Source organism: Argentina silus (genome assembly GCF_951799395.1).
Source record: "Argentina silus genome assembly, chromosome: 11".
Taxonomy (NCBI): domain Eukaryota; kingdom Metazoa; phylum Chordata; class Actinopteri; order Argentiniformes; family Argentinidae; genus Argentina; species Argentina silus.
The window spans coordinates 18,172,083-18,197,297 of record NC_139665.1 but is presented as its reverse complement, the minus strand read 5'-3'; the positions used below and the strand labels follow the sequence as shown (position 1 = coordinate 18,197,297).

The following is a 25,215-nucleotide window of genomic DNA, read 5'->3' as shown; positions in this document are numbered from 1 at the left end:
TTTGCTTTGTGACGTGGTGCATTATCATGCTGGAAGTATCCATTAGAAGATGGGTAAATTGTGGCCATGAAGGGATGCACATGGTCAGCAACAATACTCAAATAGGCTGTGGCCTTCAAGCAATGATTGATTGGTATTAACAGGCCCAAAGAAAACATTCCCCACCTCAACCATTACACCACCTCCACCATGAGAAGGTGTACAGGTATTCCTAGTAAAGTGCTCAGTAAGGTGTACAGAGGAAAGACCTCCCATGGAGTTGGATACTGTGAAGCTACTGTAGTAGGCGGCTGGAATGGCCCTCAGCTCCAGTGAGATATGGCTGAGCCCTTCCCCAACCCCCACACCTGTCCTGTCTGCTTGATGTCTCCATCAGTCTCCCCTGTTTCCTGGGCAGCACTACAGTACCGACACTTTGAAGGTGTCTGATTAAAAATGCAGTTTAAGGGATTGTGGAATAGTGAGATGCAAGTGGACGTGTGCCGTCCTGTGTAAAAGACCCAATGCCTTTTTCTTGTCAGATTACATCTAAGATGAATTGCTATCTTTGTGTGCCCGGCTAAACAACAACAAAGCCTGCAGTGTTTCAACACTAGAGCCTCTGCAGGCCACCAAGAAAGAATAAAAGAAACACCGCTACATCTGTGGATTCTGAATTAATGGGAGAAGAAAAAACGAAAACACACTTTTCATTTTGTTAGCTTATAGGGATGTGAGCACCCATGATAAATTATCCCAACATGTGTGTCTTATTTACTATAATTCATTGTTCCAACCGCAGCGACCCACCTCCACGATAAGCCGTTCCTGTGCACACTTATAAAAAGACCACAGCAAGGCTATTTGAACTCTTAATATATAATTAACATAAGCTGATGTTTATCGGTTCAACATCTCTTCGCCTAATGAAGTTTCCCATAAAACTGTCATTAGGCTCTGAAAAGGGGAGTGGGGGGGGGGAGTGGGGGGTTGAAAATGAAAACTGTGCTGCTTAATGTACATCATTATCTGGAACTCATCTCAGGTTGCATTATCACAATGCACTGAATCATCATAACTCATAATGACCAGAGCGCCTTCATTTTTCATTTCAATTAATGCTCGGATGTCAATTAAAACTGCAGACGAGGGGAATGCTTGAGAGAGTGGAAGTGCTTTTAAAGAGATATCTTTACCTGACCATACGGACGGACGTTGCATGTCTATGTAAACAGAGCAAAGCACAGCATAGTCCATCTCAATTAATTGTGTGTGTATGAGCTTTTATATGGCTCTGTATTGTTATCTATACAAATTTTGTATATGCATATGAAGTATTTTCCATGTATTTGAGAGATAATTCATCTCCGCTAATAGACTGGAACTCCACCATGCATGTCCTTCGAGGGCCAAAGGCTTTGGTTGTTATCCACTGCTCCTGAGCCGAATTCATTGAATTACACAGAGTGTCTTTTCATGTCAGCAAGCATCAAACAATCCCAGAACAAAAGGAATCAATATCATAATTGAAATTAGGCACTTTGTGTCCTTCTGCAATGATACACTATGTATGCTCAGATATGAAGCCGATGTTTTGCATCAATAGCAGGGGTCAGAGGGATGACACACTTGATCAGGTTTACAAATGTGGATTTACTTGTTTTTATCACATCGGATTATCTGACAGCTCTGTATAAAAAGCTAATTCCATGGAGAACACAGTCATGATTGAAACCCGCCATATCAAATGCATTCATAATGCATTCATAATGCATTCAACACTGGAGTGTTGACAACTTTTTATTTTCCGGTAGGAAGACACAGGCCTTGGCTCACCTATCACAAAAGCCACAAAGGCCTCGTAATGGACAATTCCTCATAATAGGACAGGGAAAAGATGGGTTCTCTGGCTCACATACAAAAGGCCTGCCAGACAGCCTCATACCACTACTTCTGCCTCTCTAGCAAAGATGAAGACATGCCCCAAGAGACATGTCAGACATGGCCTCCTACATGTGTGAGGACAGAGCGATTTCAAGATTATGCAAAATCTTGTTTGCACAGTATGTCACATGTTATGATTATGCCTAATGATGTACTGTAACTTCTCTATAGTAAATCATTACATAATGGGTCAGTGCTGCCCAGTGACTCTTCACAGTTCATAATAAAGTAATGAAGCGGATGTCCATGAAGGCATCAGTACAGCAGCTCATTCTGATTCTCATGAGTTACAGAGGGCATTTTATCAGGGACAAGATCAAGTATCAATGGCTATAATTAATACAGTATCAAAGTAAAACAGTAAAAAAATAAAAAATTTAAATTTCATTCTTAAAATAAAGTATTCATTATAATGTGAAAATATGCCCCCCAAACACATATCAGGCACTTTCTTATTACTCATTAAGAAACTTTACTCATTATCTTTGTTAATTGTTATGTCCTATCTACATCATTAGCATAGTGTCCAACATTCAAACTAATGAAGGAACATTTGAACTGGAACGTCTGTTATGTCAGGCTATAGATTATTACTATTGCACTACTATTACTACTATTGCACAACTTGAGACGCTTCAATAAGAACGTTCTTACTTTGACTGGACGGCTCTGCTCCAGCAGAGTGAATAACCCTTAATGAACCCATGTGGGAACAGGGTACTATGAAAACCAAGACACACAAAAACGAGGATGTCTTGATTAAGCCCAGGACAGACGTTTTAAAATGTAGCCAGCGTACTTAAAGGATCCAGGCTCCGTTACTTAGGGAATTGAGTTTTGCCATGTTATGAGGGGGGACATAGCAAGTCTTGAATAGGAAAAGAGGAGGGGAAAGCCCCATCCTTGTCCAAACAGTCTGAAGGTAATGTGGATGATGAGGTAGACCCAATAACATGTTAATCAACAGTGGTGTAACTTTGTTACTGTATGTCTCAAAGCCATTGGATAGTTTAAAGACCCCATAAGGCATGGAAAACAAACAGGTCGCTTCCATGTTGATTCGTGTGTGTGTGTGTGTGTGTGTGTGTGTGTGTGTGTGTGTGTGTGTGTGTGTGTGTCACTGTCTCTCTGTCTCTCTCTCTCTGTCTGTTGCCCTGTGACAGTGCGTCCCAGCGGACTAGAGACTAGATAGCGGGGAGATCATTAATCTGGCTGTTGCATATTATGCATATTGCTCTCAGCCCCTCTTTTATATTGATGCATATGAGTAATCATTTATTTATGTGTACTTTTCTTTGCATGTGGTGTGAAAACTAGTTGGCAACAACTTTTTGAGGAGTGTAGGAATATGTTGTAAGATCTAAAAAATGACTTTATACATTTCTCCTTTCCGTCTTCTCCTTTTTCATCCTGTTCAGTGATTCAAAATGGGTATCATGTGATTCCTGAGTTGAAAGTATGAATCATTAGATTTATATGCAGTGAATATGCAAAAACTCTTTAATTACTCTGTGGACCTAATTAAATAGTTATGCGATATTTTATACATTTCTTTTACAGATTTGCCATTAACACACTGTCAAAAGTTTAATTAAAAAAGGAGACTAAAATGATTTCATAATGATCAAATATTAATACAGGGACTGTGATCATTTCTCCTAGTCATCATATTTTTTAATGATAAGTTTACTTGTCAAGGAGATTCATCTCTCGTGCCCTCTGTATGCAGGAAACTTGAACTCATGAAAAAACCTTGAAAAAATTAAGTGCAAGACCACCCTAATCACTTAATTTATGCCCACTTATCTATTGGATGTTTTTATCAGCCCCATCGGTAAATGTACTCTTGCCAATGCAGTTTTCAGAAACAATGTACAGGTTATGCTTATAAAGCATGATTTGTTATCTGTCATCATCATGATGTACAGCGCTTATTTCCTTACACAACAAACAGACTGGACAAAATGTACTCAAATTACAGATATGACTCATTCTGAATTGCTTGGCTTTGTGCTCTTATCAACCCTCAACCTTTCACAGAGAGGACATATTTGGACATCAAGGACTTCATTGTAACAAGGAACTAGGCATTTCATTACTGTACATGTACCCTGTATCAATAAAGCCAACATGTGCATAACATGTACAGCCCATGTATTTAATCTCCACACAGATTTGAATATGATTTGGGCCGCACGGCAAAGCACTTCAATATGCCACTCAGTGTCCCATGACGGCATATTATGTTACAGTGAGTGATATCCCTGAATGGACACGAAACTGATACAGAGCCTCTCTCCTTTCCAGTCGTGCACTGAAAGCCAGGCTCACTTTTCCTTTCCTGTACACCTTTCACTCTGCACAGAGGGGGAGAGAGAGGGGGACTGGGGATGGGATGGGATGGGACAAGGGGTCTAAATTTAGCACTCTTAGCATGGGGGGTATCACTGGGACAGGAAACCAACAAGATTGCATCAGTTTTCAGGAAAAAAAAAGACCTTGTTCAATTACAGTACAACAGGATGATAAAAATCTGACCATGTACTATTCGTGTGTCAAGAGTGTTGGGTTGAGTTTTGAGTCTCAATTACAGAGCATTTAGTGACACAATTTGCCTCAATTGTCATTGTTTCCTCATAAATTCTCAATGTAGCTTTGCAGGTAAAGATATGTACAGTAAATGAACACTTGGACAGGTTTTGAAAGGTGTCAACGTGTATATCACCTATTTCATAGACCTCAGGCTATAGCCAAGAGGACAGCCTGGCCATTATGAAAGGATCATGAGAACACAGTTTTTTCTCAAGTGATGCTCAGACTTATCATGTGCTCTGTGAAAATGTAACCTTACTAACTAAAACTGTTGAGGTGCAAAGAGATGGACACTGGAGTGTGAGAGAGAGAGAAAGAGAGAAGAGGGGGAGGTGGAAGAGAGAGAGAGAGAGGGATAGAGAGAGAGTGGAGTGTGGGGTAAGGGACAGGGAATGAGAGAGAAACAAGAAGGAGTAGGGGTAGGGGGGAAGAGAGAGGGGGGGGGGGGGTTAAAGAGAGTGGAGTGTGGGGTAGGGGACAGGGAAAGAGAGAGAAAGAAGAGGGAGAAGGGGGAGTGGGGGAAGAGAGAGATGGAGGGATAGTTAGACAGCTGGGGCTGACCGTGCTGAACGGCCAGCCAGGCTGATGGATTACAGTGGCTCTCTCCTGGGTAAATGGACACTGCCACCACTCCCCTTTAACAATGTCTCAGCCTGTATCGTCATTGAAATGTTTCCAAAGATGGAGGCCAACATGCAGCTGAGCCACTTAATCTGAGAGGCTCCGATTCTACCACAAGAAGTGGATTTGAGGGGTCCTAAAAGATCTTTTCTAATCAAATTTGATATCATTTTCGCAAATATGACCTGTCTACCAATACCAATCTCATCTCAAGCCAAGAATAATGCAGAAACACAGACAATCCAACAGGCCATCGATTCAGTCAACACTAATTGCCGGGAAGCAGCCCCATATTGTTTTCATACATATTTCCTTTCGCGTTGTCATTTGCAGTCGAGCCACAAGTGCAACGACCTCTTGGTCAATGTTCTCCTTGCGGTAACACAGGTTATGACAGCAGGGACAATCTGAGCCAGTGCTGGTGAAATGAAGCCATAGAGCTGGGCCTCAGATCACAGTGGAACAACTGTTCCACTCATGAATGGAGTATTTCAGGGTAGGATGATTACTGTACAAGCTGTATCAACTTGCTCTGTGTTGAAATGTCACGCTGCAACGGGCATACTCCCAGTATATAAGCAATGGGAAATGAGAAGGCACCGGAGCAAAGCCATTCAAATGAACCCCTTTACCCTAACGTTTACTCTCTTTACTCCTATATTAGGAAGAGTTGCATAATACAGTATCCTGCACTGTTCTGAATTACATTTTCATGTCTCCATCAATGAAATCCCAGAATAATACATTGCACTTTAGGCTACTGAACTCTCCACACCAGGTTTATCGTGTCTGATGAGCCTGTAGTAGGTGGCGGGTGGAAAGGACCTGAACAGAGCCTTCCTGTATTCCCCTCACCTATCCACAGTGACTAAATCAATTGTGAGTGCTTAGACTCGCTTCAAGCCCCATGCTGTAGGAGCGATAGTGTCAGTCTGCTGATTTTGTGCTCGCTGAGTCACCCGGCGTGCACTGCCAAGCACTTACCGGATCCCCGGAAAGCACATCAAACCAGGGATTTTATGAAAGAGGATACAGAGGATACAGAGGAGACCACGGCGGGGAGCTGGGCCGGTGACAAGATCAACGGGGAGAAAATGAGAAAAGCGACAAAAAGAATATGCCTTTCTGTGGCTTATTGTGCTCGGCTAAACCTCGAGCCAGAGGGAGGCCTTGTCCTGTGACCACTTATCCCTGTACAGCCTGATAGGCTGATGGACTAAAGTCACCTGTTGCGCTGGCCTGGAGTTGAAGGGAAGTTTGCCAATTAATCATTTTAAATGGAGCTGAACAGGCAGATTTGTTCCACATCTTTATTGAGGATCTTGCATTACAGAGGGTATTTCATGTGTGAACAGATCTCTTTTCCCTTATTCATCCTACCCCAATGTGATACTGCATATGTAATCAAATAGCGAAAAACAAATGGTGGAAAGTAATGACTTAGTAACTGAACCAGCAACATGAGCACAGATTAATGAAATTAATGAGAGTTCATGGAGTTGTTCTGGTGCTGTACCAATCACAACATCGATATACACTGGAGGGGATGACACTAGGCTCTCGGCACCCACTCCCATGTGACCACAGCTACAGTAGCACTGCTGTTACTTCAGACAACACCATGTACGATGTACGCACTTAATACACACATGGCAATAGAATCAGACTGAGGCCTGAGGTATTGTGGTGCTGTAGGAGAGGGAAGTTACATGGGAGCACTGAACGGAAGAGGCTGCTAAGAATTTCATAGTTCTGACTAGTTCTGATTGTTCAATGGACAGGCAGGCATTGGAGGATGAAAACCCATACAGTTATTCTTTGCTGTTTTGAATGATTATTTGCTGTATTCAACAAGACAAAAGGGAAGGTGAAAAAGCTATAAAGAGACTCGTTTTCAGAAAGGCATTGTAGGTTAGAGACATTGAATAGACTTCCCCAGACAAACTGGAATACGACTTGTAGATAAAATGCACCTTTAAAGTGTCAGAGCGAATAAACACAAAAAAAAAAATCATTAGCACATAATTTAATCATAATCAGAACTACTACAAAGCCTCTGACAGAAAGAGATCTCACCTTCAGCTTCCCTCTGTGCAGTGATATTCAACAGCCAAGCCTTTGTGTAAGACTGTGCTGGACTCTCACATTATCCACCTTCAGCAGGTGACTCACACTGTGTGGGCCACTAAGGCCCAGGGCTGGATTGCACTAGAAACCAGATATGTGCATTCAAACCCTTCCATCCCTTCAGAAGCTCTTCCTCTGAATGTAGAGCACCAGAAGACCAGCATGAGCGTTTGATCTGGATTCAGGGATTTTTTTTACCCTCCAACGCCTCAGAGGAAAGGCCTGGAGGCGGTCATGGAGGCCAATGGTCTCCACTCCAGTATAAGCAGCCTAATCACATTGCTGTATGTTCAGTGGATTAATGTAACCGTGAGTTATCGTTTTGACTTACGACTGTATCTGATGAGCAATGTGCTAAAATGGTTTACAGTAACACACAATTCATTTCAAATGCAAAAGCCCTCATTTTGTGCATCAGCATCTGGGCCATCCATGTTATTTTTTTCTTCTCAGCCATCCACCCTATGCACCAGAATGCACAGGCCAGTGCAGACCTCCATCTCCCATGGTTACAGGCCGAGCCAGGCTGTCAGGAAGATGAAAATATGCCTGGCTTCATTTAGTGCTGTGGGGATCCTGGGGAGAAAAGGGGCAGGTAGAGCTAATGGACTACTCCAGGACACAGCAGGCTGTCGACTCAGCACTGCCGCCGGCTGTCTTTTCAGGACGCGCCATTTTTATGACAATCTCTCTGAGGGCACAGCAAGTAGACAGGGGCGCAAAAGCCATCACCCTCCCTGACTGGATTGTGCAGGATTTACAGTAACCATGAGTGTTTGTGAAATGCATACATACATCGTATCCCACGTTAAGGGTTTTTCTGATAGTTTTGAGCCCGTCAGAAAGACATCAGGGTAGCCATTTATATCACTGTGTGTCTGTGTGTGTGTGTGACTCTGTGTGTGTGTGTGTGTGTGTGTGTGTGTGGGGGGGGTGGGGGGTGGGGGGGGGGAAGGGAGGGGGGGGGCACTTGTGTGTCTGTGTATAATCACAACTTTCGGTTAGTCAACCAGAACTAGATCTATCCTGAACTGTCGCTCTAATGTAAACGAGAAACATAGGGACTGCATTGATTGACAGAAAAGAAATTGAACTGTCACATGAAACATGTAAACCTGTTTTTGCTTGGTGTTGTCATCCAGTGGCATATGTTACTTTAGTCAAGCAGCAAGCAGCATGTGAGCAGGGAAAATGTCAACAGAAATCAGAGTGGAAGAGAAGGCAGCAGCCTGGGAAATATCTACAGTGAGAGAAGTATCTTTAGCATTAGAACATAATCCTCTATGTCCTTGTTCTGAATAGCCTACACTTCTGCCTTATTCTATATAGTCTCTCTATACACTTCTGCCTTATTCTATATAGTCCCTCTATACACTTCTGCCTTATTCTATATAGTCCCTCTATACACTTCTGCCTTCGCACACATAATAGGATTATAGGAATTGACAATGTCTTCAGTGTCAGAGCCGTGTCATGGACCTTGTAAGAGAATAACAGAGTAGAAGTGAAAGAAAACAAGGAGCTCTCTGAAGGGTATGCACATTGAGTCTTCAGTAATGCTATTTCACAGTGTAACACATTGAAGATGCCTTGTCAGCTGGACGCAAGAAACGACTATTAACCCGTGGCAGAGACATCTACAACGGCTCAGCGCATCCCTGCCCGCTGTACACCATTACCATAGCTCCTACAAGAAAATGTATATGCTCTCCATGGTTTTATTGTAAGGCTTGCCTGAATACAACATGCGTTGATACCTTGGTATTGGTGAAGTTGGGTAAACTGTATCGCTAGCCTGCAAATTTGGGCTGAAACTTTGACAACGCTTGTTATTTGTCACAACCATTTTTGGCTTGCGACTCAGCTGGCACCCGAGGTTCTCACAAAAACAATTATTGTGCATTGCTTGGGGTACCATGAAACCCGAGGTGTGAAAGAAGGCTTTGGAACAAATGCAAATCCCAATGGATGATAATGTGACGGAAGCTCAGTAGCTAAAGGGCATGCATACATTTGCATGTGTCTGTTAATGGTAGACAAATGTGCTAAACATAACTGAATTAGCAACATAATACTAATTTGATGATGTACAAGTGTGGTTTATTTGTATGCAGTTGCTGTTTGGTAAGACGAAACACAGCTGTACTGCTACCCATTTCACACCCACACTGTGGCTGAGAATATCCAACACTCCTCCTCCTTCTCCTGGCCTTAGCACCTATCCTCAGTCCCCACAGGCATCTCTCTCTCTGCCTGCTTAGAGCAGAACATATAAGCACATCTCATTAATAATGCCTCAGTTGAAACATCAGTCTAGAGGTCCTGGCCATTTGACTAAGTTAATGCTAATGAGAAGCTGTTCTCTCAAGGGGCTGGGGCTGGAGTTGGGGCTGGGGCTGAGGCTGGAGTTGGGGCTGGGGCTGAGGCTGGAGTTGGGGCTGGAGCTGGGGCTGGAGCTGGGGCTGGGGCTGGAGTTGGGGCTGGGGCTGGGGCTGGGGCTGGGGCTGGGGCTGGGGCTGGGGCTGGGGCTGGGGCTGGGGTTAGAGGTTAGAGGTTAAGGCAGGGCTGAGGCTGGGGCTGGGGCTGGGGCTGAGGCAGAGGCAGAGGCAGAGGCAGAGGCAGAGGCAGAGGCAGAGGCAGAGGCAGATGGGGCTGAGGGGATGGGGATGGGGATGGGGATGGGGATGGGGATGGGGATGGGGATGGGGATGGGGATGGGGATGGGGATGGGGATGGAGATGGGGATGGGGATGGGGATGGAGATGGGGATGGGGATGGGGATGGGGATGGGGATGGGGATGGGGATGGGGATGGGGATGGGGCTGAGGCAGGTGGTTGGGGCTGGACCTGCTCTGCTGGACTGCTCCTCTGGTCTCACACACCAAACCACTATGAGGGGCTCATCATTGTGAACCATTGGTGGCAACATAAAAGAGCACAGTGTGATATGCATGGTATGTCCCCTGTCCTGGCCTGTCAAAAGTGTTGCCACTGCACTGGAAATGGTGGTTATCTCTGGGGGAAAACTGTGAATGAACAGTTCTGGAACAAGAAGAGCAGCAAAATTAAGACCAACTATTTTCAGACACTTTTAGATATGACCAAAAGATATGTATACATGTCTGTTTTCTGTCTCTCAAACCATCTACTGCTCCTTCTACAAACTGGTACACAAACAGCAACGTTGGTCCATCTGATATAGTATGTCCTGTATATATACTAGAAGTACAGCCAGGTATACGTTCTGTATATATTATCACTTGACATTACAGGAGAAAAATGAATTAAGTGTTTCTAATGATGGTCTGAATATGCTTTCCAAAATGAAAAGCATTGTGAAGGTCATGGTGGTTATAATGATTATAATGATTTAATGGATATAATTACACAGATGATGCCCTGGCTGTCACTGAGGGAGATTCCGACCAATGAGAGGGACAGACAAAGCACAGCTCCATCCCCCAGCAGGTCTGTGGGAAGTCAGTCACTGATTTCTATCTTGGGTATCCAAGGGAACCCATTCAATATTTCACATCTGAAATGGACCACCTGCACGTAATTCTTCTATTAAACACCACAGGGCAGAGGCCATATTAGGTGGGGTTTAGAGGGTTAGTGACAGGACTAACCAACAAAGCGGAATTTTACCCTGTAATCCAGTGGATTTGTTGTTTTCATTAGTCAACAGTAGACACATCCACAAAAAGGCGATCAGTCCCGATGTTCCAAATTGCCCATTTGAGTAAATTCCTACAACTCCCAAGATTCTCCTCTCCCTCCCATGTGAGCTCCTTCTGTTGAACAGTGCAAGAGCTAGTGTGTACTGCTCTCTGGAAATCACTGGTATAGTAGAGCAGAGTCAGAGTGTAAAACGTCTGACGTATTTTAAGTTTCAGACGTATGCAACGTGGATTGACCAGAAATACACATAAAAATGGATAACAAAGGTACTTAACCCTTTAAAAGGTTACACAGATGTTACGAGCTACGGTAGCAATCAGAGCGATTTCTCCCCACACGTATTATTGGTAAAGCAATGAACATCCATCAGTTGTCCAGCATTAGATTGGTCGGGTTACAAGGAGTGCACTATATGACCCCTGGCTCTACCCAGCATGGCTCTATAAACTCTATCATTCGTCCACAGGCCAGATTATTCATGATGGTATTTCATTACACATTACAGGACTGATTCACCATCCTGAAACGTTTTAGCTTTCTACTACAGTACGGTAGCATTACAAAGAAATACGGTAGGCCTTCATTGCATTTTTGTACAGGTCTAAATCTGAATGTATTCACCTATGATTAATTCATCATTGTAAAACGATGGTACAATTGAAAACAGAAAGTGCTAGATCTATTTTTTAAATGAGTAATGATAATGATAGTCATGTAACTGTTCAGTCATTCTCCCATTAGAGGTTCCAGTGTTTAATACAGGCCTCCCATGGGACTACCCTTAAATATGGGCCCACTCAATCATGACGGGCCAATGCTTGAATAAAATGGGTCATATGATACTTTAAATAAATATGATAATGAGGCAGACACTACTAATTGCCAGGGGGCTTATTTGTGTTATGCTGAGGGAACAGAAGCAAGCCGTTTCTGCAGATGATATTTGAATAATGCTACAATTGCAGTACAGTACAAACCCTCCAATTGAAGATCATCCAGTCCCTCTACTAATTATCTCCTACAGAGATTAAATACTATTTTATATAAGAAATCATACAGTACTTTTAATGGGACATTTAATTCACGACAGTATGAGTACAATATTGTACAATATTGATTGAATCACAGTTATCAGATGAATATGTAGTTATCTTCCAGAAAATTTAAATTTGGGGCAGGAACATTAGCCCCTGTTTAAAAGAATTCCACCCACATATACAAAATGAAATAAGTCATGACTGGATGATCTTCAAAAAAACAAACAAAAAACATACAATTCGGAATGTTTTCTTTACACGCGTGACTGACCAGTAAATCAATGTACTTTGGCTCATTGGTTTTCAATAATGAAAGGGCACAGGACGCCTCACATACATGCAGCTGTTTCAATTGTGCAACTTGGTGCCTGAGGTCCTTGTTCATGCATTACCATCTGCTGCACTTTTTTCTTCACCAACTGTGGATTTAGCGTGGCCATGCGAGGCTCTGTCAGATTTCAACCAGCCATCACTCGATTCCCTCCTCAGGAGCTGCATATGAGTATCTGACAGGCCCTCTCTGGCCCAGAAGCCCCAGAAACAGCTCAGATTCCTGGACCTGAAAAATGATCCACTACTCTCTGTGTCTCCCTGGCTCCGGCTTTCTTATCAGCTCCTCCAGGATGTGGAGCTGTCAATACAACAACCACCAAGGCAACAAACCACCCTTACACCCCTCCCCCTGTCTCCCACCCCAACGCTGTCTTCACCAACGAAACCACCGCTGGATGGCAATTAAAACCATGGCCCAACACCGGAATTGTGAACACGCCTGAACCACCGATCTATAAACTTGATTTCTATTCGTACACCCCCCAACACCAACTTAACAACATAATACCATGGAAGATCTCTTATGTGTGAACTGAACGCTGAGTATTATTATCATCCTAGTCGTCAAGGAGATATTACAAATGATAGCTTAGAGCTGGGATGTGGCGTGACTGGGCCTTTCCCGATAATAACCTCATATCGCTGCTTTCCATTACACAGAACTGTTTCTCTGGAATATGGACCATCCACTGCTACTGTCAGAGGCTGCTGCAAGGTCCTCATTTGGTAAAGATGGTCAAAACAATCTCTCTTAATGGTGTTCCAAAAAAACGTTCCAAGCCAGCATTGGAATGATTGGACATCTGTAGGACAGACCAAGACAAGGATGGAGTGGGTGGTAGTGTGGCGTTGTGTTGTGTTGTGTTGTGTTGTGTTGTGTTGTGTTGTTTTGTTTTGTGTTGGGTAGTGCTGGCTTTAACAAGCAGCGAGATGCAGACCCAGGTCAGACTTTAACAAGCCTTTTGGTCCAATCCCAGGTCAAACTTTAACAAGCAGCGAAGCCCAATAGCAGGGTCAAGTCACAAATAGGAGACATCAATTTCAGCAACAAACAGACACAGCCAGCAGCAATAGAATTGAGGTTTCATTACTGAGGAGAGAGAGAGGCTAACTGTCCTTGTTATAAGAAACATAATCTATACTTGACCCTATGTTTATGGGATGGCTATGAGAATAAATGAGCATTCAATACACAATCACAACAAGGATAGAACATAAACAGATAATGTCAAGCTTGTTGTCTTTGGCTGGTTTCTCAGGCATAACTTCAGTGCATTAAGTGACTTCAATCATGTTTTAAGTTGATCAAGTGCCATTATTCTACACTTTGCACCACATTAAATTTGGGTTTGAAAGAATTCATGTCGCCCTAACAAGCAGAGGAGAGGGAAAGAGCAAGACGTCCCTAGAATCAGAATAAAATTAAGCATAACAACAGCCCTTAAAATAGAGACGGGAGACAAAGTAAAGCAAGCGTCCTAGCAGGACACGGAGAAGAGGTCTCTTGGCGAGGGGGGTAAAGGAGCTTCCATCTCCCTCCTCTTCAGTGCATTACAGCATAACTTCTCCTGCTCCAAAAACCCAGAAAATGCACTTAACTTTCAGCCACCGATATCCTATTTCCACTGCCCTCTGTCATTAAAGATTCATACCCACCGCCACCATCACCACCACCACCACCACCACCACCACCAATTTTTTTCTTCTTTCATGAGGTGAGCAAAGCACTAAAAGCACAAAGATTAATAATGTAATTTATTGATACAGCTCCATGCACAACGTTCAGGGCCAAAACGAAGGATTATTCCCAGCATTATTCCTGAGAGTCCTCTTACTAGTGGCTTTCATAACAGAACCTTAATGAAAGCAGTGCGGTTGATGGAGGATTGTTTGAGACAGAAAACAGAAAACATTCTTTTAGTTTTCTTCCTCAACACTTGTTGGGGTGTCACATCTGGTGTTTAGCACACATGATTACACTGACATTGGCGGCTGGGTGTGAAAGGATGCCTCTTTCTGCTCCTACAGAAGACACTGGGTGGTACAGTAGCCAAAGGGCCTGAATGCATTTAATCTCAAAATTCATTTCATGCTGTTTTGTGGCACAATAGCTATGCTGGGCGGAAAAAGGGAAAAAAAAGTTAGATCTTAAACTTTGGTCAGTTTTTTCTGGGTTTTTTCCCACAATGGAGCTTTAATTTATTTTTACAGAATGCAAAGTCTATCATTGGATTTCTTACGTAACTATTTTAAGGTTCATATTGTGAGCTTTTTGATATTGCATGCAGGGGATTAGGCTCGCCAAAGTAATAAAAGAGATTGTATACACAGTGTGTGCACACTTCCATATTATATCAAGGAGCGTGTCGACCCTGATGCTGCTTCAGAGGGCCAACGTGCACTGTTTTAATTTCACCTCACAGAAAAAAATCCTCACCTCAACATTTGACTTGCTTTGCTTTCCAATACAATAAGGAGGGAGATACATACATACATACATACATACATACATACATACATACATACATATGACCAAAACAATACATACATATTCAGAGGAATACTATGTTGCGTGACAGGCCATTATCATTGGAGGTACAGTATATGTAAGCCTACCAAGAGTCTAGGTGACTCAAGACAGTTATGGATCAAAACTGACACAGACTCACACCAGAAACAAGGCACAAGCTGTGAGGCACAAATAGTGAGGAAAAAGGCCCCACTGCTTATCTGTGGAGGTGTACTGCAGGGCCCAGACTCCAGCGAGGTGGAACGATAAACATAATTAAATTTAGTTGGATTACACAAAATGGATCGGATCAGTTTGGAAGGCAGAGGAGCTAATCCAGCGCAATCCCCTCAATAGAGGTGCCAAGCACACAAAACCACATAAATAAAGAGAGGGAAGAGGGGAAATGGGAGCTGTCACAGGGAGATCAAGGTAAGGGCACTGAGAGGGCCAGGGCTTTCAAACCAGGACAAACACCGAAACTACTCCAAAGCCAGGCAGACTGCTGTGTGTGAGCAATCAATAGCAGCTCATTGAATCTTTGAAGGTTTATAATCACTTGAAGGAAACCAAGGAGCAACACAGTCATGAAATGTTTGTTTTTGGATGTGCTATTATTACACAGGGCGAAAAGTCAGTCAGAAAGAACATAAAACATTGCTTTACTTTATTGTCATTCTCAAACTTCCTTGTGGTAAGTACCCACTGAATCTGTCAAGCCAGCAAGGTTGGAAATGAATAAAACACTTCTCAATATGTGAAGACAGTTGTCTGTTTTGAATTTGAAATGCTATGCTGGTGACAAAAATGAATAATCATTGAATTTACACCTTTCGTATCTTTTGAGGGAAAAGGACATCACACCTGTCTCTCTTGGCAGCAACAATGACACCAATCAACTCAGAGAGACCGTGTTAGGTGCTTCAGCTTTTTCTTGAAAGCATAAACTCACCTTTGCCTCTGAAAAGCTGTTTTAGTCATATAAAACCTGAGATTCAGAGAGGGAAGTATGACAGCAGGGGCCTTAACCTGTGTTTCTCCATCACATTTCCTTTTAAGACATCTACCATCTTTTATTCACATTTTTATTTGTCAGTTTCACATCTGTAGCCATTTTCCCATTACCTCTTTTTTTTCCATTTCAATTTCAATTTCAATCCACTCCTCAATTTTGCCTCCTATTGCATTTATCTTTTTAACCCCCCCCCCCCCCCTCTCTCTCTCTCTCTCTCTCTCTCTCTCTCTTTCATGCCCTTAGGTACAGTAAACAGATGGATACAGACTAGGGCTTTCTCCTGCACTCATACTAATCCAACGTATCCTGGTCTTTGAACAAGTGTTGTGGCATGCTGCACGGTGCATTATTATCCAATAGAATATGATTAATGAATCCATAATTAAGGCAGGGGAGCCTGAGGGAGAACATAATGTAAGTATAACATGCCCAGGATTAATCCAGAGTAAGAGAGTTAATATATTGTAGTGGTGTGGTGAGGAGGGCTGGGGGCCGTGCTCTTCTCTGAGGCTGCCCCTGCAGTTAAAGGTCTGTGCTGCTGGTTGAGCTTCCGACCTCGCTGCTCGCTGGGTTTAAATGATCTCATTACAGAATATCCAGGATGTGGGCTCTCAGAACACTTTTGCCCTCTCTAAACAAGCGCTGCTTGCATTATTTAAGATGGCCTTGGTTAGTTGGAGAGGGTTTAGATGAGAGGCCATAGCTCTCCATTTGGATTGGAGCCCTGGTACGGTACTTGAGGCCAGCCCTCAGGAGTGTGTGTATGCAAATGAAAATAAATGCACATCTTTATCACATTTAAAATTGCAACAGAGCATTCATAATTGTGGATCATCATGTTTTGCATGGTGTTTTGTCCACCCCAGTAGGGTATGTTAGCAGGCTATCATGACTACAGATTATCAGCCTGCTATCAGCCAGGTCGGGTTTTTCTTAGATATCATTCCAAGTTTGTGTGACAGTTTATTTTGATTTGGTTGCAAGCTATTCATTTTGATAAATGTTCTATTCAAAGCAGTAACAAGATGCAAAAAAGCAGTTTAAACCTGGGGCCCTACTGTATCAATGCCCTCAAGATCCCGGCTTTACCTTACACTTATGACAAACCCTAACATCAGCAGCTGCTGACAATGAAAAACTCCATCTTTAACAGTTCCTCCAAATTTCACAAGAAAATTACTTTTTCCACGCAAGAAAATTACTTTTTCCAAGCCAATGGATTTTACTGAAAGGCATGCAATGAAATCACAAATCACAAGAGAGAGCAGGATGATGAGGATACTTGCTGAGAAATAGTTCCATCGCATTCCAAAATTTGTGACATAGGAAAACACGGATAAGAAAGACAACTAGGCAGTGAGAGAATCGATTTCTTGAAAATGTCACTTTTGACTAAAGCAATCATGTTCCCACCAAGTGAGACAGAAGATTGCATTCAATTGCCCTCCATCTTGTCTGAAAGCACTGTGGTGACATAACGTATCCTTTTCCAGTGATAACTGTGTTGTTTATGTGGAAGATAGAATACTACATTATGAATAATTACTGTTTACCCACACTATGACTCCCTTTGTCAGCATTTTAACTGCAGTGAACCTGAATATGTCACAACAGCTAGATCTTGGTGAGAGTATGGTTGAATAACCACATCATCAACTCATTACTGTCCAAGTAACAAGTGTGTGGGCATCGCACATTAACAGCGAAATCAATGCAAGCATGTTAACTCATCGCACCTGTAAACGACATGCCATTAGGTTTTATGGCTAGTCTGTGTTACTCATGGCCTACATTTCACCCCTGGCGTCCTATGGGATCCGCTGGAGAGGAGTGAAACACTGTTCTGCAAACACCTCTGAGCCAGCACACCACTCAACACCCCTGCACTACTTGTCTGAATGCAAAGTGGGTTCTCTGAGGCTCTCCCCGTCTGGCCTCTCGCCGTTAGTTCACCTACAAGTTCAACACTGTAGCGCATCTGTAGATCAAATCACAGTGTTACCAGACCCCTGACCTCGAACAAGTTCAGCAGCACGTTTGCGCAACAATCTCACTGTGTTGCTCAGTGTGCCGGCTACCCACTGATGATTATCGCTATCAAGCACTGTTTTCCCAACACAACAGTATCTCTGCCTTTGATCCTTGGCCAAGGCCTATTTTTGTTCGCTGCCGGGCGTTCTACCCCAGTCTGCACTCACTCCGGGTACATTTCAGACTTCTCAAGCTCATTTCAGGCATCATCTCATACAACTCGTGTAAAGTTTCTGTCTTTGTTGATGTGTATAAAGGACGTCTGAATTTAAGTGAGTCCGCCATACCTGCTTGCTTTGTTTACAACAGTCTAATGCGTTGAGGATCACCTGATTCTGGGGGTCTTTCCTTTGTGGCCTAACCTGTTCTAGATGAGGTCATCATTGCTGTCTAATGCAAACATTGTGCAGAGTCCCTGCTGTGGAACATCCAATTATAAGAGAGGGATAGTGAAAGAGCAGTGCTGTTCAAGCGCAGCAACTGCAGGTTGCCTCCACAGAGCTGGGCCAAAGGTCCTCTAAAATTCAGTGGGCAGAAGGTTGCACTTACTCTCAGTACTGCATATTTACAGACATAGAGTGTAGAATAGCACACTTAAGAACAAATGTAATATCTAATTTCACTTCACAGTATCTAATAAGATGCATGGTAAGTTAATGACAATTCATTTCAGCAATTGCATCACTGCTTAGTAGATAGTTGTATGCATGTTATAAATCTGAGGTGTTACACTTATTATTAATTCATAGTACAGTATAACAAAACTAATAGGGCTACATTTGCTCATTGTAAATTATGAAACTCCTTATTGTTTCCTATGCATTTCAACCTGGTAATTGACCAAAGCCACCATGTTATACAGTCACCCCAATAGGAACAGTGACTGCCAGCAGAGGAGTGCAAGGTTGTGAAGACCTTGGTAAAGGGCAGAGACATGCTCCCCAAGGGGGAAGGGTTGCAAGGAGCTCACCAGGAGTGGACTCTCAGATTAACCAAGTCCCAGAACTTCTAGCTTTGAGTACAGTAGCACCCCAACTTTGCCAGAATGTGTGCCTCTCCAGACATAGTGTAATCTAGTATGCACTCACTGTCTGTGTATGTGTGCATACTCTTTTGAGTTCTGTTTGCCTCCCCTGCCAATTGCATAATCAAGTCCAGAGCTCATCATCAAGATGCCAGAAGAAGTGCTCTATTAAATTGCATCATGTGCCATCTGTTGTGTAAGAGGGAGATAACAGTATTTACAGTTTTGGAGTCGTGGCATACTGTTACAGACAGATTCTGTGCAGCAACTCGTGTTGCTTGATTTAGAAAATGTCATGGTTTAATGCTGCTGCATATGATTGTGTCCAACTACAAAGCTGTTCCTCGCCAGGAATATCACAAACTTCTGAATTTCTTAAAAAATAATCTCTTTATAGTCTTGAAATATAGGCAAGGAAATATCTAGTATCTCTTATAACTAGATACTGTGAATGTGAAACAGTTCTACACTGGGGAATATTGTATGCAAGGGTTTGCAGTATATATTTTTCTTTGCATATGCCATTGACTCACACATTATTCAACTCATCTTACAGTAGCTCCAATCTTTTTAAACATTAAAGGAGTTGTCTACGAAAGAAGTTGGAAAAAAGAAATGCTACAGTATATCATGCAAATATACATATATTGTGCTTTATTATGTGAACATTTAGAGCATATCAATCACAGTGCTCCATTCAAGCATTAAAGTTGTTCATTAGAATGTTTTTTTTTTTTTTTTTTTTTTACTTTCCTTGACATTCTGTAGAAGAATTGAAAGCTAACCATGTACATTTCCTTCAAACCCCATTTATCTCTTCTGGCGAGGGAAATCTGTGCTTGGAAAAAAGACCAACCCAATTTTGAAGACTGAAACCAGCTGATAAGGAAAAGTGCTGAGTAAAATACTGCCTTATCTGTCCCTGACTACAGTGATTCTACCTTAAGTGAGAGAGCGGACAGAAACTCATTCATAACAGCTATTCTGGCCCTGTATTGCCCTAACTCAATACCTTCATGCCAAGACACAAATTTGTTACCACCTGCAGAAATCCCCCTCTCCATCTTGATATCTTCCAGCACATTATGCCTCTCAGTCCCATGACAAAAGAAGGAAGTGAGTCTAACAAGTAACTGCCTCAGTCTACATTATTTTGTTAAGACATTCATCACTATACATTCCAAACCAAGATATTACACATTCTTAGCGACTGAACCAGCATCTATGCGGGGTACACAATGGGAATAGGAACAGAGTAGGCAAGTGTTCAAGTTGCAGTCTAACTGTTAGGGACTGTGGGGTATGTTCACTATGCTTACATTGCAAAGAAAAGAGTAAGAAAGGTAGCCTGCCAACTGCCAAAGGTAGCCTGTCACCAAAACCTGGACAACATATTCTAATCCAAAGCGTTGTAGCAGTATGACCTTGATGACTTCTGTAACTTCCTCAGCTGTAATGGTCTACAGTAGTATACTGCGTGTTGCAGGTTAAATTGCATTTATAGGACATTTGACTAAATGTGATATATTAGGTAAGTAAAGTTTGTTGCCTATGAACTCAATGAACTCCAATCCTAATTTAGGATTTTTAGGATTTTTATTTTTAATATTTAAAAATAGTGAGATTGCATAGGTATTTTGAAAAGCTATTTGTGTTGTCTCACCCACACTTGTTAAAAACAGTAATTAAACGCATTTTTCCGCTGTAGGCCTAAAATTCACATCTTATTCACTGTTTTGCAAATAGGATTTATTTTCTCAGAAACGCCTAGACGACAACTCTATACACACGACTCATTCATTAGTGGTACTCGAAGGATGTGCTTGGATGCTATTCCAGTGCACTTCCCACAAGAGGTGGTCCACGGGGGTGCATCTGGAAGGAAGTATTTGCAAAATAAATAAAAAACTGCTTCAAAGCAACTGTGCGCACGGCGCAGCAGTCTAAGCAATGGATTAATTAAAGCGTCTTCAAATCGCTATGGAACACGCGCTGCTTTATCCTTTCAAATTGCATTTGAATCAAGTTCTTCAAAGGGGAAAACAAATGCACCTTTGAATGAGAGTGTGTTGTTTCCACTGTTAACACCATAATTTACAGATGTCTGTGTGCTGACAGATGACTGAGCTACTTGAAGGGGCGCTTATATTGTTATGAGTTCGTCACAAAGACATGGATTGCCAAATGCCGAATATGGAAGATTCCAATTCATAATCATAGTGAATGCATTTCTAGATAACAGAGAGCGGCGTTTTGTGGAAACCATGACTGTGCTTGCCATACGTATGTTAAATTGAATAGTTTATGTTAATTTGAGTGTAGCCTATTGAAATGCACAAATAAAACCACTCAGAAATGGTAGCCTTGTGACAGTTACACCACCGGTGCACCACATGGAGAAGCCGATGATTCGAGAGAAAATGTGTCTAGTCTATTTCATGGACACTTATTTCAATACAGTGTAGGCTACAGTGCTCGGCAAGCGTTTCGGTGTTGAGGATCTGGAAATCGTGTTGCAGTCTGGACAATCAGCTCCTCACTAAAAACTTAATATTTATTGAAGGTTTGTGATAACAGGCCAAAGTGGCAGTAACCGACCTTGCCCAAACAGAACAACTGTTTGTCCTGAACGCAAATGTTCCTAACTCTATGGAAACATTGACATGCCCGATGAATAGGTTATTTTCTTTACCTTGATCTAGTAGCCGTAAAGAGTGTTGAAAAGAGGGGTCGAGCGCGTCCTTTTCTGCCATCAGCTCCGGCAAGTACTTTTCGCTATCCATTTCGTCTTGTGCCTTTGGTCCACGTACACGTAAATGATTCAGCAATGAGAGGCTACAATTCAAAAGCTCGCTTTATCCAAAAAACTACCACGCCAAAATTAAAAGCGATAAATTCTCAAAAACGAAAATCTATGCAGCAATGTCATTCGCAGACGTTACAAAACCATTACAAGTAGTTATGTACGCTGTAACAGCGACACAAAAAAATTGTCTGTGCGCGTCTTTGGTTGGAATTCCGTTATCCCATCTGAGTTGCAGTCACCGTGCCTCATACATGCAATACAACCAACCTGGATCTCTCTTCTGTAAACAAGCACTTTGAAGCTCCCCCTGTTCTCTCCACTAGCAACGAAGGCTCATTCAGGTGCTTTAACTATTGGTCGCTGTTCACTGTGCTCACAAAATTCATGCAATGTATGCGTCTATCATTGAAAGGGGCGGGCAGAAGCCCCGGCAAGCAGAACAGCTGGAACTGTCCATGGTGCTGATTCCGCGCGGCTTTCGGTTATTCAATGTGAAACGAGCCAGGACCGACGTAAATTGTATGCAAAGTGGTCACAACAACCATGAATAGATTTAATGAAATGCAGCATGAATATTTGTCTTTATATACCAATACACCTATACCAATATCGTATACCAATAACTGTAGTACGCTATCAATTTCATAATTAACTTCACCTGAATGGGAAAACGCATTATTTGATATATCTTTAATATGATCACATTCTTGCAGTACCATGACATTAGACAGCAGAGTGAATGTGTGTTTACTTCAAAAGGGTTGGGAGCTGGTATGAAAAGTGGGTCGGAAAATGAGAAAATGTGAAGAAGTGTGGTTTCATGAGGTTTGTCATATTCAAGCTGTGGGGCTCTCAAAAAACAATTCATAACCTTAAGGGTACAAGTGGGGTTTAGTCCAGACAGCAGTTTAAGTCATCAGCTTGCTTAGTTATCACTCCTCTATGTCAAAATAACATGAACTATCATCCGTAATGGAAGACCAAAGCTTGATGTGTACAGCTGCAGGGGACATCTGTTCTTGTACATGTAAGAGCTATGCCTCCTTTCCCTGTTGCAACATGTAGTGGATTAACCACAGTTTGAAAATGCCAAACAATACTTCAACAAAAGACATGGCTTTGCTGTATACTTTGCCCATACTTAGATTATCACATTGCATTTTTACTGTGTTTTAATCTAGTTTCAATCATTTAGGATTGAACCCCAACTTTGACCTGTAATGTGTAAAGATCATAGTTTAATTGGACAAACAAATGATGAATGAAAGGATGCTAAGTTGTCACTGGATCATTGGAACTGAAGAACAATGCTGCAACACAATAAAGCAATTTTTTGTGGCTTGAAACTATGTTTTTTAGAAATTGATTGTTTAGATGCAAGACTCCTCAAGTTCCTTTCACAAGCAGTCAATACCTCTACTATAGGTCCTGCTTTCCATTTTAAATAATGAAAACCTGTGCATTTATGATGTTCTTAATTGCACAAACAAACATTGTGTATCATATAAAGGATCCTTGTAGTGAACGCTTTTGTTGTACACAATGATATCCATTTGGTTCAGTTTGTCATGTTTAATTTTGCATTATCTCACACCATTGAACTGGTTGTAAAAATGATAGTGATGGACCAGAGCTCATCCCTAGATTACATTAGATGTTTCATCATAACCATCCATGCAGGTTTACCATGCTGATTTAAACTTTCCTCAACCCAGAATAAGTGAGTGTATAGTAAAAAAACAACAACAACAAAAACTTTACTTTCTATGTGTTTGAACATATCATACAGTATGAACTCTGCTGTATCGATCCACTAAACAGAGTATAAGCCTACTTAAACACACATCATACAGTATAAACCCTGAAGTACAGAAACCTATTTAGAGAGTGGATAGTGTACATAATTCACATTAAGTTACAGGGAGCAGAAACAGACTCTAAACTGGAGTAAAATAATTTTAGTAGAAGATCTGGGCAAAAGACAAGGCTCCTGTCGATATTTGTGGAGGATGCAAAGGTAGCACCTTAGGTGGGCGGTATCCGTGGGCTGATCAGCAATAGTTACATAATTCAGATTACCAAAGGTTGCGAAAGGCTTCTTTATTTTGTTCTCCATCTCAATAACTTGGAAAATATGTGACCCAGAGGCTAGAAGCAAGATGGGTTTATGTATATTTATCATTTTTTTTTTATATTTGTCCTCAATGAACTTTGGAGAGAGCCATTTTTTTTTTGCTTTTATGGTTTGAATTGTGCTCTGAAATAACTGCTTGAGGCAATAAATGAGAGGTTTATATATAGATATAAAGGCAACAGGATGCTTGATTTATTCTAATTTTGTCTTTTGCAGCGCCATGTTTACTGTCATTGCAAGGCCTGATCCAAATGGAACAGGAAAGACTATTCAAATGTGATGCTTGGTTGGTTCAATATCATAATTAATCAATTAATAATCAGATTTGAAAAGGTGCCTGGTAACAGTAAGGTGATGTGTATGCCGCCATTCAAGCAGATATAAACACTGAAGGTTAAGTCAAAAGAATTAAAGGCTGAAGGAAAATCTGATGTAAAAGGAGCATTTTTTGAACCGTCATTACAGAGGTGGACAAGTAGTGATATCCCAATATCATCCCCAACCCCAGATTTGATCACCAACACCTTGTCCAGTAATTGTTTATGAATGTTTTGCTGTAAAGGGTAAAAAATTTTGTTATGAAACAGTTTACAATTTAATCTCTTTCATGGACCATTAAAAACAGGCTCAAATGCAGTAATCTCCTTTTCAGAGACTTATTTATAGATATGCTTACCATCTGTTGTTCCTCTTCATCTTGACAAAGAAAGTGTTGCATTGCCCTCTACATTTGAGCCAAAGATGTACATCTCTTTTAATTAGGTTGCTATGTCAAAGCAGTTAACACGGAGCACTCCTGTAATTGCAATACATAAATTGCAATGAAAAGAATCAAAGTTTGTGAACTAACTTTTTCATAATTCATGGGTCTCCTGTGGAGCAGTGCATAGCATTCGTGTAAACAAACCTATGAGGAATGTGCCGTCACATGCACCTAAAGAAGGTAGAACAGTGAGCCATTACATTGACAAAGTGTCATTTTTTTATCATCCAAGAGTGCCTTTACCTGCACCCAGCTGCTGCAAAGTGGTCACACATTCACTACCTGCCCCATAAATATAATGTTAATTACACCTTTGACTGAAGATGGCTACCCCAAGGTGTCATTTTCTAGGCTCATGTTGAAATAATTGTTCAACTGAAGCCAGGACTGATTAACATGATGGGATTGAAACACTGAGCAATTACATACTTGTTTCCAAAACAGATGAGTAAGAAAGTGTAACTTAAAGTAAAGTAATTCTTTTTAACTCAAATTCTGGGGTCTATTGAGCCAATACGCTTTCTAGACAAGCTAATTATGGAGGGAGAATGGGCAAAATTAGTGAGCAAGAAGTATTCAGAATGAGTGTGTATGCTCATTATCTCCTGATTGTAACCAA

General features: G+C 41.8%; 1 protein-coding gene across 1 annotated transcript in view; it reads right to left on the bottom strand.

Annotated features, from left to right (window-relative positions):
• khdrbs3 (KH domain containing, RNA binding, signal transduction associated 3) overlaps positions 1–21,676 on the bottom strand; it is a gene marked incomplete at both ends in the record, with an annotated part of 59,709 nt that extends 38,033 nt beyond the window's left edge. Inside the window, one exon of the mRNA XM_083680093.1 lies at positions 21,586–21,676. Coding sequence (XP_083536219.1) covers positions 21,586–21,676 — 91 coding nt within the window. The remainder of the gene's footprint in view (positions 1–21,585) is intronic.
• Positions 21,677–25,215: the final 3,539 nt, after the last annotated feature.